The 12,455-nt window shown below is 41.4% G+C and overlaps 1 protein-coding gene across 2 annotated transcripts; it reads left to right on the top strand.

Moving 5' to 3' along the window:
• Positions 1–3,193: 3,193 nt before the first annotated feature.
• MPHOSPH6 (M-phase phosphoprotein 6) lies at positions 3,194–12,221 on the top strand. 2 transcript variants are annotated; one of them, XM_012648183.1, is made up of 5 exons: positions 3,194–3,289; positions 5,368–5,480; positions 8,838–8,928; positions 10,976–11,070; positions 11,508–12,221. In XM_012648183.1, exons 1-5 carry the CDS (start codon positions 3,239–3,241, stop codon positions 11,638–11,640), a joined length of 483 nt encoding a protein of 160 aa, XP_012503637.1. In that variant the 5' UTR covers positions 3,194–3,238; the 3' UTR covers positions 11,641–12,221. The 2 variants fall into 2 exon arrangements, with proteins under 2 accessions (XP_012503637.1, XP_012503638.1); XM_012648184.1 differs by lacking the exon at positions 11,508–12,221 and adding an exon at positions 9,666–9,786 and having other exon boundaries at positions 3,205–3,289; positions 10,976–11,021.
• Positions 12,222–12,455: the final 234 nt, after the last annotated feature.

Below are 12,455 nucleotides of genomic sequence, written 5' to 3'. Positions count from 1 at the left end.
AGAGTGCAGTGGTAGCATCAGAACTCACTAGAACCTCAAACTCCTGGGCTCAAGAGACCCTTTTGTCTCAGCCTCCCTAGTAGCTGGGACTACAGGCATATGCCACAACACCTGGCTAATTTTTCTATTTTTAGTAGACACGGGGTCTCACTCTTGCTCAGGCTGGTCTCAAACTCCTGAGCTCAAGCAATCCTCCTGTCTCTGCCTTCCAGAGTGCTAGGATTACAGGCATGAGCCACCACACCCAGTGGGGAACTTTTCTTGATGGATCTAGTAGTTGACGAGAATTAGAGGCTTTCACACTTCCAACAAATTCCATTATGAAAGGAGTCAGAATTGTGTGAAGACCTATTTGAAATATTTCTTCCCTCAAAATGATGTTCCCTTGGGCTGTGTAACTACAACAGATTAACACATTATTGAACATGAGACCTATCCCCTGTGTTCTATAATTCAGTAGCATAGAGAGATCAAGGAGTTATTTTCTCTGTCATGGAGTTTTTAAAGTTAAAATTACACTATTACTCTTAAATCACTTTTCATTTCTTACATTTTGAGGGGCAGGAAGACACTTTGAGGATTAGTTTTAATAAGTATTTTCATAGTCAAACAAAAATATAGAATTTTGAGTATCAGGTTGAAGAATTTGACCTTTATCCCTCAGACAAGGACAGCTATCACAAATTTTAGAGTAAGGGAGTGACATGATGTCAATGTTACAGGAAAACAAATCAGAATCCAGTGTGCATGTAGACTGGTAACAACATGGGTCCATAGGGAAGGTATGGAGCTTCTAGCATCCTTAGATGGTGAACATATGCTCTTCTTTCTGCCAGGAATGCTATTTTCCTCTTCTTAAGCTGACAAGACATGTGCTCATCCTTGAAGACCTAGTTCAGAGTCATCTCTTAGCTTCCTGGGATGCAGATGGCAGACGGAATCACTTCTTCCTTCACCTCTTCTCCCACAGCACTTCTTTCAAAATCCTGAACAGAAGTCAAATTCATAGAGACAGAAAACAGAATAGTGGTTGCGAGAGGGCTGGAGAAGTATTGTTTAATAAATACCGAGTTTTGGTTTTGCAAGATGAAGAGTTCTATGGATGGATGGTGGTAATGGTAGTAGCATAACAACATGAATGATTGGAAGGCCTTTCCCCAGGATAACTCCTCTCCTTTCAGATCCGGCTTAAATGTCACACCTTTAGGAGAGTCCTTCTCTGTGCCAGGCCAGAATGGTTTAGGTGTCCTAGGTATTCCCTCCTATGAACCTCCTGCTTTTCTTATAGGGCTCTTATCACAACTGTAATCTATAGCTAATTACATGGTATATTAGTTCTCTAGGGCTACAATAACAAAACACTACAGACAGGTGGCTTATTCAACAGATATTTATTTTCTCACACTTCTGGAGGCTAGAAGTCTAAGATCAAGGTGTTAACAGGTCTGGTTTCTTCTGAGGCCTCTCTCTGTGGCTTGCACATGGCCTTTCTTTTATGCCTGCACACCCCTGGTATCTATGTTCAAATTTCTTCTTTTTATAAGGACATCAGTCAGATTGGATTAGGGCCCACACAAAGGGCCTCATTTTAACTTAATCACCTTTTTAAAGGCCCTGTCTCCAAATATAGTCATATACTGAGGTACTGGGTGTTAAGATTTCAACATATGAATTTTGAGGAACACAATTCAGCCTGTAACATGTGGTTAAGCTCTATTATTCCTACTTGGTAAATTACATAACAACAGGGACTTTGTCTTGTTCTCATTTCAGGACCTTTACAGTTGCTATTCCCTCTTCTTACAACACTCTAGCTCCAGTTCTTCATACAACAGGTTTTTCTCAACTTTCAAGCCTCAGCACTATTATCTGACAAGGACCATTGTGGACCACCTTATCTGAAGTAACCTTAAAAGTTGCTCTATCACATCACTGTTTTCTTTCTTCCATGGCAATCACCACTTCTTTATGTCCAGAATGCCAGCTCCAGGAAAGGGAAGTCACGTGTTTTATGCACTATTGTACTCCAGTGTCTTACACATAGTTACAAGTGATTAAGCTTCTGCAACCACTTGGCATATTATAATGATTTTATTTATGCCACTGAGAAACCTTACAGGGATTTTAACATCCAAAACGCTTTTTGAATCTCAGTTCTAACATGTATCAGCTATGTGAATTCCAGCTAGTCGCTTACCCTCTCTGGGTCTCAGAGTCCCTAAATACATGATGGCAACAGTACCTTCTTCAGAGTTCTTATGAGGATTCAGTAATACCCATAAGATATCAAGCTCAAGAATTTGACATACAGTGCGTGCTGTTAGCTGAAATGCCATTAGGTTGGGGCTTTTCCAAAGCGTGGGACCTGTGAAAGGTTTGAAAAATATCTTTAGGTGGCACACAGAGCATTAAAGCTACCTTGTTTTGAATGTTTTTTTTTTCAATTCATTACATTAAAACAAGGCCTTCTTCTCATGCACGTATGTTTTGGCATCTATCCCTGTTTCTGGCTAGTCTTCCTATTTAACAGAGAGATCACTTAGGCACAAAGACGCACACCACCATTAATACGTGAATTTAACACTGTTTTCCACTGCATTTGTAGCATAGTGTCTGCGGGTTATTGAAGCTGGGCTGCCTGGGATTACACCCACCTCCCTCAGTCTGTAACTCTGGGCTAGTCTGACTGACGGTACCACCTCACGGGGTTATTGCGAACATTAAACGAACTGGAACGCGTAAAGCGACCCAGAACAGAGGCGCCCGCCACCCATGTCACACAGACACAATGAACGAACGGTCCAGGCGGCTGGCGGGTGAGGCAACAGTCGCAAAGGCTTCGTTAGGACGCCCGAGCCTGGGAGGCGTGGCAGGACGGGGGTCCCCGAGGGGCTGGGCCTCACCGGGACCAGGCCGACGCCCCGGGAAAGGTGGCCCACAGCTCGCAGCGGCCAAGATCTCGGGCCTGCTCTGATTTCGGCCTCTTTGGCGTCTGCCGACTGGCAGGAAGCCGCTCTCCTCCCCGCGCCGGCGACGCGCGCGCTTACCCGGAGCTTCCCTGTCAGCCGAGCGCTCCCTGAGGTGACGCGTGAGGAGCCCGGGAAGCTCCAGAGCGCGAGACAAGGGGGCGGAGCCGCGGGGCGGGGCGCGCGTTACGTAAGCGGCGCGACTACGCATGCGGCAGCGTGCATGTGCGGTCGAGCTCGTAGCGGGAGCGCTGCGCCGGCCTGGAGCCGCCATGGCGGCCGAGCGGAAGACCAAGTTGTCCAAGAACCTGCTGCGCATGAAGGTGTGGGAACTCTCGGGGAGCCAAGCCGGATGGTAGAGTAGGGACACAGGTCCTCTTGACCTGGCCGGGGCAGAGGCGGCGGGCTTACGGGGGACACCAGAGACACTCCAGAGGGCCTCCAGCTTGCGTTCATTCATTCACTGAGCGTCTGCTCTGCGTTAAGCTCTGGGAGCCAGATTGTGAATTAGGCAGACTCTCTCATGAACCCTGGGGTAGGACAGGAGCTTGCACGCACATAAGCAAGCAATAAGGATACGGTATATCAAGTGCAGTGATGGTAGAAGCGCCGGAATGGGTTGGGAGCTTACTGGGGCTTTTTGCAGGTAGTGTTCTTTACCTAGAATGTGAAGGGTAAGTGGGAGGGTGGGAGGCACAGCGTCCTAAACTGAGGGGAAAGAAAGAAAAGAGAAACATGGAGATTTCCAAGCACTGAATGTGATTCAGTATGTCTGGAAGGCAAGTAGCAAGAAATGGGGCTGGAAAAGCAGGCAGTGAATTTTAGATCAAATTAAGGGTATTTTCCGTTATCCTGTGAGCAGTAGGAAACTGTTGAGCCTGGGGAACGGTATCAAAAATAGCAAACACAGTCCTTGCTGTGTGCCAGACACTGTTTTAAGTGCTTTGCATATATTAACCTATATAATTCACATAATAACTCTTTGAGGTGCCTACGATCATTACCCCTCTTTTACAGCTGAGACAACTGAAACAGTGGTTTATGATCACATCGATTTCAGAGAATGGGAGTGGATTGGCCAAGCAGGCATTTAAAAGATTTTAGCAGTTGTTTTAGCTCATGGAATAAGCTAAATGATGTGCCGGGGGATTAGCACTCAGACTAAAGATCTGTCTCTGGAGTTAAGAAGGAAGAAATTAACTTAAAATGGTTACACACTCCCACCCAAGTGGGGAAGACTCAACTGGACATTGGAAGCAAAGGAAAGCGAGGAAGTTACCTGGGTTCTCTATTTGGGTTAGCAGCTTCCCTCATCGATAAGAAAGAACTTACTGACAAGGAGAGCCGGAGACACTAAGTGTACTGATAGAGCTGAGTATACTGTGAGAAGGCATGGAGCAGACGCACTCAAGGAGTCATAGCCAGCGTAACTGTGCAGCCAGAGCTAAGCACTGTATAACTGCAGTCCCCAACCTTTTTGGCACTGGGGATCGGTTTCATGGAAGACAATTTTTCCACAGAAGGGTTGGGGGGTAACGGGTGAAGGTCTGCACCCCAGTCCCTAACAGGCTATGGACTGGTACTGGTCTGGGGCCTGGGGGTTAGGGACCGCAGCTGTATAGGACAAGTGTGAGAGGTTGAGGATTTAATCCTGACTCACTTGTTTTCAGTCGTGAACAGGGAGTTGGGGGGGTGCACTGTTGGGATGGGGCTTGGTGAACTTTTTCTGTAAAGAACCAGATAATAAATACTTCAGGCTTGTGGGCCAATCTCTATTGTAACAACTTAAGTCTGCCATTGTTGCTCAGAATTGAGTGACCATGACTGTGTTCCAATAAAACTTTATTGACAACAACAGACATCTATCCTGAGGACTGTAGTTTGCCAATGCCTGCTGTAGGCCCTGAGTTGTGAGGGAGGCTGAATCTCTAGCTTTAGAGTGTGTTCTGAGATGCTATAGAGTGGGAAACTTGAACTGCTACTTAAGTCTGGAGGTGTTTGACTCATACTCACAGGGTGCTCCATCCTTTCCATATGTATAGAGCTATTTTGTATATTATGTAAAATTAAAATATCGAGTATGATAACTTGTGGAATAGTTTTTTGTTGCCTGTTTAAATCAGAAAAACTAAAATATGTTAAGAATTTTTTTTTTTAAGTTTTCCAGAGGAAGCACACATTGTGCTTTTTTATGTGCTCTGACGCACGCAGTCCTTTGTATTCTGGTGTAAAGTTGGAAGGGTGGAGCTAAACTGATCACCCTGCCCCCTTGATTGTGAGATGGGATCCTTGGAGAAATGAAGGAGGCGGGGCAGGGGGAGAAGAAAGTTATTTGGGTTTTTCTCAGCTCTGAGATGGGAAAATTTTGTTGCTGACACTGATTTTGTTTTGGTTTTGACAGTTCATGCAAAGGGGACTGGACTCAGAAACGAAGAAACAACTAGAAGAGGAAGAAAAGAAAATCATTGGTGAAGAGCACTGGTACTTGGATTTGCCAGCACTGACAGAGAAAGAGTAGGTTTATTAGAATTTGTATTGATCATGCCTGGGACATCGAGAGGGAAATCCCTATAAATTTGATTTACCATTCCAGTGATATAAAGCCCATAAAATGGTTTCTGTTCAGTTTCTTGAGTTAGCCTCACAAATAGTTTTCTAAAATATATGAAACCTGTAAAAGTTCTACATGGATTCATACATTTTTACTGGCCCCCAGCCATTATTTGTAACAATGGTGTGTTTTTTTACATTGACTAAAAGAATCTAGCCCATATATCTTGGATAATAATAGGGAATCTTTTATGGGAAGCTGTAATGTGCTCTCTCATATTAAGTTGCAAAGATAAGGTGTGTACTTCAGGCCTCTCCAGTTTTGTTTCAGTAACAGAGTTTTTCATTAGGCTGAGCACCTTAAGGCAGGTCAGGAGTTTTTGTTTCTTTATTTTTCAATTTTTACTACTTTTAATACTATTCATTTTAGGTAATATTTACTGAGTCTATACTATAGACTGTATAGTGTGTATGGGGAACTAAGTCAAGCACTTTGCATCCCTTAGTTATTGAATCCTAATTGCAAACTTAAGAGCTGCCTGCTGTCATTCTGTCCGTTTTGTGGTTGAGGAACCAAAGTTTAAGAGAGGGTAACCTGCTCAGGGTCACCCAGCTAGTCAGTGCTGAAGCTGAGATAACACACTGCTAGACTGTCTCTCTTTGACCCGTAAGCTTGGCTGATGCTTAATAAACAGTTTTGAATGGAGGGGTGGATTCCCATCATCCATTAATTTATCTAAATCCTTCTGGAATATATTTATCATTTCTCCCTGATTCTCTTTCTTAACCTTAGTAAGCTCTGTGGTGTGATAGTTTTACTTAAACTTTTGTCAAATGAAGATGCTGCCTGCTGTCTTCAGGCACTTTTATGTCTTTCCATTCTGTACCTCATCATTTGTTTTTTGTTTTAGCATGTTATGTTCCCTTGTTCATTTGGCTGACCTCTGGACCTTTTTTTTGAAGATTCTATAGCCTTCTCTAAAGATAGAAAATATCCCCATCCAGAGGGTTGGGAGGACGGTACTTTTTTCCCCTCTACTTGCCTCTCAGAGGAAGCAAAATGTTGGTGAGGAGGGAGAAGGTAATGCCTGAGGTAGTGTGGATGAGGGAGGGGCAACAGACAGAAAAAGGCCATTACTGATAAGGAACTATAATTTAATTTTAGGCCTTGACTTAACTTAGTGTTCTAGTTGTTTATTGAAGAGCAGAACTGTTTCTTTCTTGTTTTCAGTATTCTTCTTTTCCCCCAACACAGTATATTATTTTCAGAAAATGACCTTTAGATTCCTTTCCTGGGAAGGTAAATAATAACTTTTTGCCATCTCTCAGCATCCTATTTATGTATAGGTGTGTAAATCAGCTCAGGATGTTGGCAGGAAAAGATGACACTATCAGATTGAGGAGAACATAACAGAGACTAGCAAGGTATGGGTGGGGCATAGGGTGTCCTCCAGGGACAGTGCACTACCCCTGGGCTTGTGTGGTGGAAGTAATTTCCTCTCCTGCCTGCAAGGTCAAGGGCAGGGAGTGGTTACTGAATCTTAAGACAGGCTGTGTGGAGAGAGCATCTTACAAAAGCTCCTATTTCCATTCAAGGGCACAGCCAGCCTAGGGTAATCCTACAGGAAGGGAACCAGGAGCCTGGCAACCAAGGAGCCCTTCCACGTACTACATTCAGATCAGCCTTTCAGGCAATAGAGCCGGGAGAAGATGGGAAGTAGGTCTGGAGGGACAAATGGATGATATGTCCTTGGGATATGTGTTGTGTTGTTGTTTTTAATACCCTAAATAGGGAAACTCTCATGGCTCTGTGCAGACCTGGGTTTGATGTCCAGCTCTGTCTCTTGCTTACTTTTCACCTTGGGCAAATTACTTAACCTGTCTTTTGTCATTTGTATATTGGGTATAATACATTATATATATACATTGTGAAAGCAAATGAGATAATGTATTTAAAGGATTCACCACAGTGCTAGATATAAACCATGATAAATGTTGGCAGTATGTGTATTTCCTTATAACTGAATATATGAAATTATGAAATTCACCCATTCCTGTTTACCCATTTGTATTCGTGATTTTTTTTTTGCTAGTATTATCTGAACTATTCCAGATAATAGTTAATCCTATCACTTTTGATTCTAAGTCAGACATTTCATATTTAATGACCTAATAGTTATGGTGAGGAAGAGACAGTTTGGTACATGTTATTCCCTTACGGCTAGGAATGAAATAGCCTGCTTTAATTTCATGCATCGTATGACATAAATGTTTTACTTCTTATTGGGCACCACTCTCTAGACTCTCTAGACCTCCATGAGAATAGTAGCTCTTTTATTCACAACTGTTTCCCTAGCTTCTGGAACAGTGCCTGCATACAGTTTGGTTTAATAAATGTTTACTGAATGAGTGAATCTTGATGAAAAGCAGAGCCTACTCACCACCGAAGAAGGCTAAAGGCGAGTTATTTGCTTTCCCGCTGTGCTTTAGGGTTTATAGCAGGGCTTTAGACAGATATGCTTACCTTAGATGTGGGGTCATGAGAACCCCTTTTGGAGAAGTTGACATCCTGTTTCCCAGGGAATAGTGGCCTGCCAGAATGCCCTTTGTGGTATGCAGTGTTTAGCCATCTCAGCAGCAACACTGCTTTTACTAGAGTAGATCTGTAGCATGATTTTGGTTTTGGTTCAACTACCTAGCTACCCCTATTTCTACCCATTTTTCAATTCTGTTCAGCCAGCTTTCCCAGTGATTCCATGAGATACCCAGTACAGTTGGCCCTGTGTACCTGCACAGAGGTCCTGAAACCAATTCCCTGTGGATACAGAGAGCCAACTGTATCCCTACATTAAATTCCTTCTCTGCATAAGTCATCCAGGGTCAGTCTTTGGTGTTTACAGCTAAGAGCTCTAGCTGATACACTCTGTTAATGCTGCCCAGTCTCTTATTTCCCACAGCCCCTCCTGGATATTTAATAAGAACTTAGTGGGGAGATGTAAACATCAAAGAAACTTTGCTTCCACTTTGGAAAATTGTGTCTTGTACATACTTTAGATCTTTATATTATGTAGGTATTTATGCAAATTAATGTAACCCTTAGAAGAGGCTGTGCCTCCAGCCTGTAGCTCTTGTCTCCTAATGCCTATAGTGGCCAAATTAATCAGATTTTATTTTTAAACCTAGGTTAGAAATCTTACTGTATTTTTACTTGATTCTACTGAGAACTGTAAGATTGATTTTTCATTGAAAGTCTTGACTTCTCTTTGCTGTGCTTTTTTATAAGTAGACAAGCTATTAATGTAGGTTTATTTTCCCATTTAGGAGTTTCATAATAGAAGAGCAGAGTTTCTTGTTATGTGAAGATCTTCTCTATGGAAGAATGTCATTCAGAGGATTTAATCCTGAGGTTGAGGTAGTAAACATAATTGCTTCAAACTTTAAAATTTTCCAATTGAATTTTTTTCTGCTAATAATTGGGCTTAGGTTTTTCCCCACCAGGTACGATTTCTCCTCATTCTGTAGAAAATAACATGTCTTGAAATATCGCCATAGGTATTTAAAGAAATTGCAGACATAGCAGTCTGGTTTTATGGTAGAGTTGAGTAGATAATTTAATACAGCAGGAGACAGTCCCTGATGGTGCCACAGTAAGTGTTAGAATTTCAGCTTGAGTCAAGATTTTATTCATATGATGCTATTACGAAAAGTTTTCTGGCATTTATAAATATATCTTTTCTAATGGAAAAATGTTACTTAAAAATTCTATAATTTTAATAGACAGGTTTTAATCCAAACTTGTAAATAGATATTTAAATGAATCCTTTGGAAAGTTTGTTTGAAAAGTGAATGTTTGCCTTCAACTGAGCTGTTCATTTTAATCTTCTTGCCTCAGGTTTGTAGAGAAGCAGACCTTTATTTAACAAACATTTATTAGAACTCTAACTCATGTGTTAAAAGCTATCTTATCAGGTACTTGACCAGCCAAATGGACATTTGTGAGATAGATCTTTAGTTTTGTAAATACCACTTTAAGCCAGGATTTCTCACCCTTGTCAGTATTGACATTTGAGCCAGATAATTCTTTGTGGCGGTGGCTATAGGATAATTAACAGCATCCCTGACCTCTATTCTCTACCCACTAAATGCCAGCACACACTCACCACCCTCCAACCCAACTGTGACAACCAAAAATGTTTCCAGACATTGCCAGAGGTCCCCTGCTGGGCAAAGTCATCCCCACTTACAAACCACTTCTCCAGGATGCCTGAAGGTAACTAAGCCAAGTGCCAGAGTTTATTTGATGATTGTAGGTTGGTTTTCCTTCTGTTCTTTCTTGGGGGTGGGGGGTGGTAGGAGGAGGTATCTGTGATAATTAAGGTGTTATGTTTACACAGTCAACACCAAAAGTGTTTATTTTTCATATATACTTTATTTGCTTTGGTTTACTGTAAGCTTTAGATGGGGAAGAAAAGGGCAGCAGTGGGGTAAAGAAGGGACAAAAAAGGCAGTTTCTCTGAGTGTGTGATGCCCAAAGAATAGGATGTGGGTAGACAGGCCCTCCGAAGTGTCTGGTACAATGGGAAAGGCGTAGGAACACAGCCCTCAGAATCTGGTATGGGGGACATTAGAAAATGGCCCTAATTACTGGATTCTGTAACACTCAATACACTCTCCCTGGGAAAAGGTCTTGAACTATTTTATTATCAGTCCTTTAAACATTGGAAAAGCTAGTTGAGACTGGTTTCTCATCTGCTTTTTCCTCCTTATCCTCCCATTGCTATAAAGAAGGGATTATACATTTAAAAAAAAATCTGTCAGAGGATAACTGTCACAGAAAGTTAATGCGATGAAAAGATGGGGAGACTCCTGAGGCACAGGGACTTCACATGAGATGCATTATCCACCCCAAAGGTCAGGGTTGAGGCTAAGATACAGATTCCCTCCATTATACCAGGGCCAGCCTTCCAGTTCTTGCACCCAGTAATTTGCTGTCCTCTTACCCCCACCCGTCACCACCACCACCACCACCACCACCAAAAGATGAATTTAAAATTACTGTTAACTGTAGTACTTCTTCCGTTTGGCTCAAAAAGGGAAGTTCAGAAGAAATCTGAAAGTTTATTTTTTTTCTTTCTCCCTCTCGCTGGAATGTGTTAGCAGTGGGCCTGCTTTAGATATGAGTAATTAATAACAAGATTTATGATCTCAAATACAAATTAAATTAATTGGCACTAAATATAATCTAGCAGGGCTTTATCTTACTATTTTTTTTGATTCAGAGCTGAGCTGTGTTAGCACATTGTGCTCTGAAGTATTAATATTACAGAGAATCCCTTGTGAATTCTGACTAGTTCTCTAGATTCTGTGGCTTTGATTTCTTTACCTTCAAATAAGTTTGACACCACTTCCTTTCACAAGCCTTTTCTAGCCCTGATGGTCCGCGTTGGTGTATTTTTCAGAAATTAATGCTTCAGATGAATGCTAAGAACAAAGCAGAAGTTGTTGAAGATAAAACAGAGGAGGTCGATGTGTCAGATGAAGAAATGGCTAGAAGGTAACCATTGCAGTGGGGCAGCTTTATAATCTGGACCCCAGATTCATGGCTCTCCCATGTACACTTCTCCTACCCCGCAGCCTACCGCAGCTGTGAAGGGGATGCCTCAGCAGGAAGGTTCCTGTAATCTGCCTTCTCTTACGTGGGCTCAGGGGCTTTCAGGCCTATCACAGGCTGGCAGTTGGGCTCATTTCCAGTGCTGCTTCCAGTACATATTTTAAAATATACGTCTCAATTAGGATCATGTAAAAAAACAAAAGAGAGAATTTAATCATTCTTAGAGAAGTTTATACATTTTTTAATCAGGCAGTTGCCTTTAATGATCATTTTTGGTTTTTTATTCTTTTTGTTGCATATTTGGTTTGGTATTCTTGACAAGGCTTGATTCCTACTTTTCTTATTTGAAGTGAAACTGGTGCCGTGTATTGTCTTAACAGATATGAGACCTTGGTGGGGACAATTGGGAAAAAGTTTGCCAAGAAGAGAGACCGTGCCAGTTATGAAGAAGATGAAAATGGAGATGTAAAACTGATTAAAGCAAAGAAGATGTTCTTAAAGCCCCACGATTAAAATGGATGCCTTAAGAGTTGGCTCAGGGATGCCTTGTGAAAGTCAGCAGCGTATTTTGGAACTCATGCTGATGGTGTCTCTGTAGTTATTAATACTGTAATGTCTGTTTGTAAAGAGATTTATAATTTTGGAAACATGCTGTTTTTGAAACAGATGTGTGATGGATGTTATACATCCTTTGCTTCATGGTATTCATTGAGAGTGGATTTTTACCCTTGGTCTTCAAATGTACATCAGTACAGCGTTGCTTCCTAAAGATTATTTGACCTCAAGTTTTTTTAGAATAGGTCTCCAGTCACTGACCTTGAATTGACTCCTGAATTAATACCAATGTTTAAATTGCCCTTATGTTTATGTTTTACTTTAAATTGTTAATCATGTCAGGCCAAATCATATATACATTTTGGAATAAAATGTCATAAAAATTATTATATGTAAATTCATTAAGAACAAACACACCTCTCCAGCCTGAAGTGTTTGCATGCTACCAGGTCATTGTCAGTTCATGGTATTATAGTTTTTTGTTTAAAGCATTTAATTAATAGAAAAAAATGGTTCTGCAATAAACATCTACTTTCACTTACTTTTTCTATCTTCTTATACTTTCAGATAATAATTTGTCTAACTTAGTAATGTAACTTTTATCTAAATAGTAACTTAAATAAACAGCCATCAGTTTAGAATATAGTGATGTATTAGCTTGAACCATAAGAAATTCCCTTTTTTGAGTCAAAAACAATCATCAGTTTCTTATGGTACAGCCCAATAGAATTTATCACTGACCAGACCACCTCCTAGTCTGAACCCTATTCTAA

The sequence above is a fragment of the Propithecus coquereli genome, unplaced genomic scaffold (assembly GCF_000956105.1).
Source record: "Propithecus coquereli isolate 6110/MARCELLA unplaced genomic scaffold, Pcoq_1.0 Scaffold280, whole genome shotgun sequence".
In the NCBI taxonomy this organism is placed as follows: domain Eukaryota; kingdom Metazoa; phylum Chordata; class Mammalia; order Primates; family Indriidae; genus Propithecus; species Propithecus coquereli.
Note: the sequence above shows the minus strand (reverse complement) of the source record. Positions and strands in the feature narration are given on the sequence as shown.

Excerpts from the sequence above, each read along its gene's own strand:
- MPHOSPH6 (XM_012648183.1), top strand. The coding sequence starts at position 3,239 with ATGGCGGCCGAGCGGAAGACCAAGTTGTCCAAGAACCTGCTGCGCATG. Across the intron at positions 3,290-5,367 it reads AGAACCTGCTGCGCATGAAG|TTCATGCAAAGGGGACTGGA; the intron begins GTGTGGGAACTC and ends TGGTTTTGACAG. Across the intron at positions 8,929-10,975 it reads GATTTAATCCTGAGGTTGAG|AAATTAATGCTTCAGATGAA; the intron begins GTAGTAAACATA and ends TGTATTTTTCAG.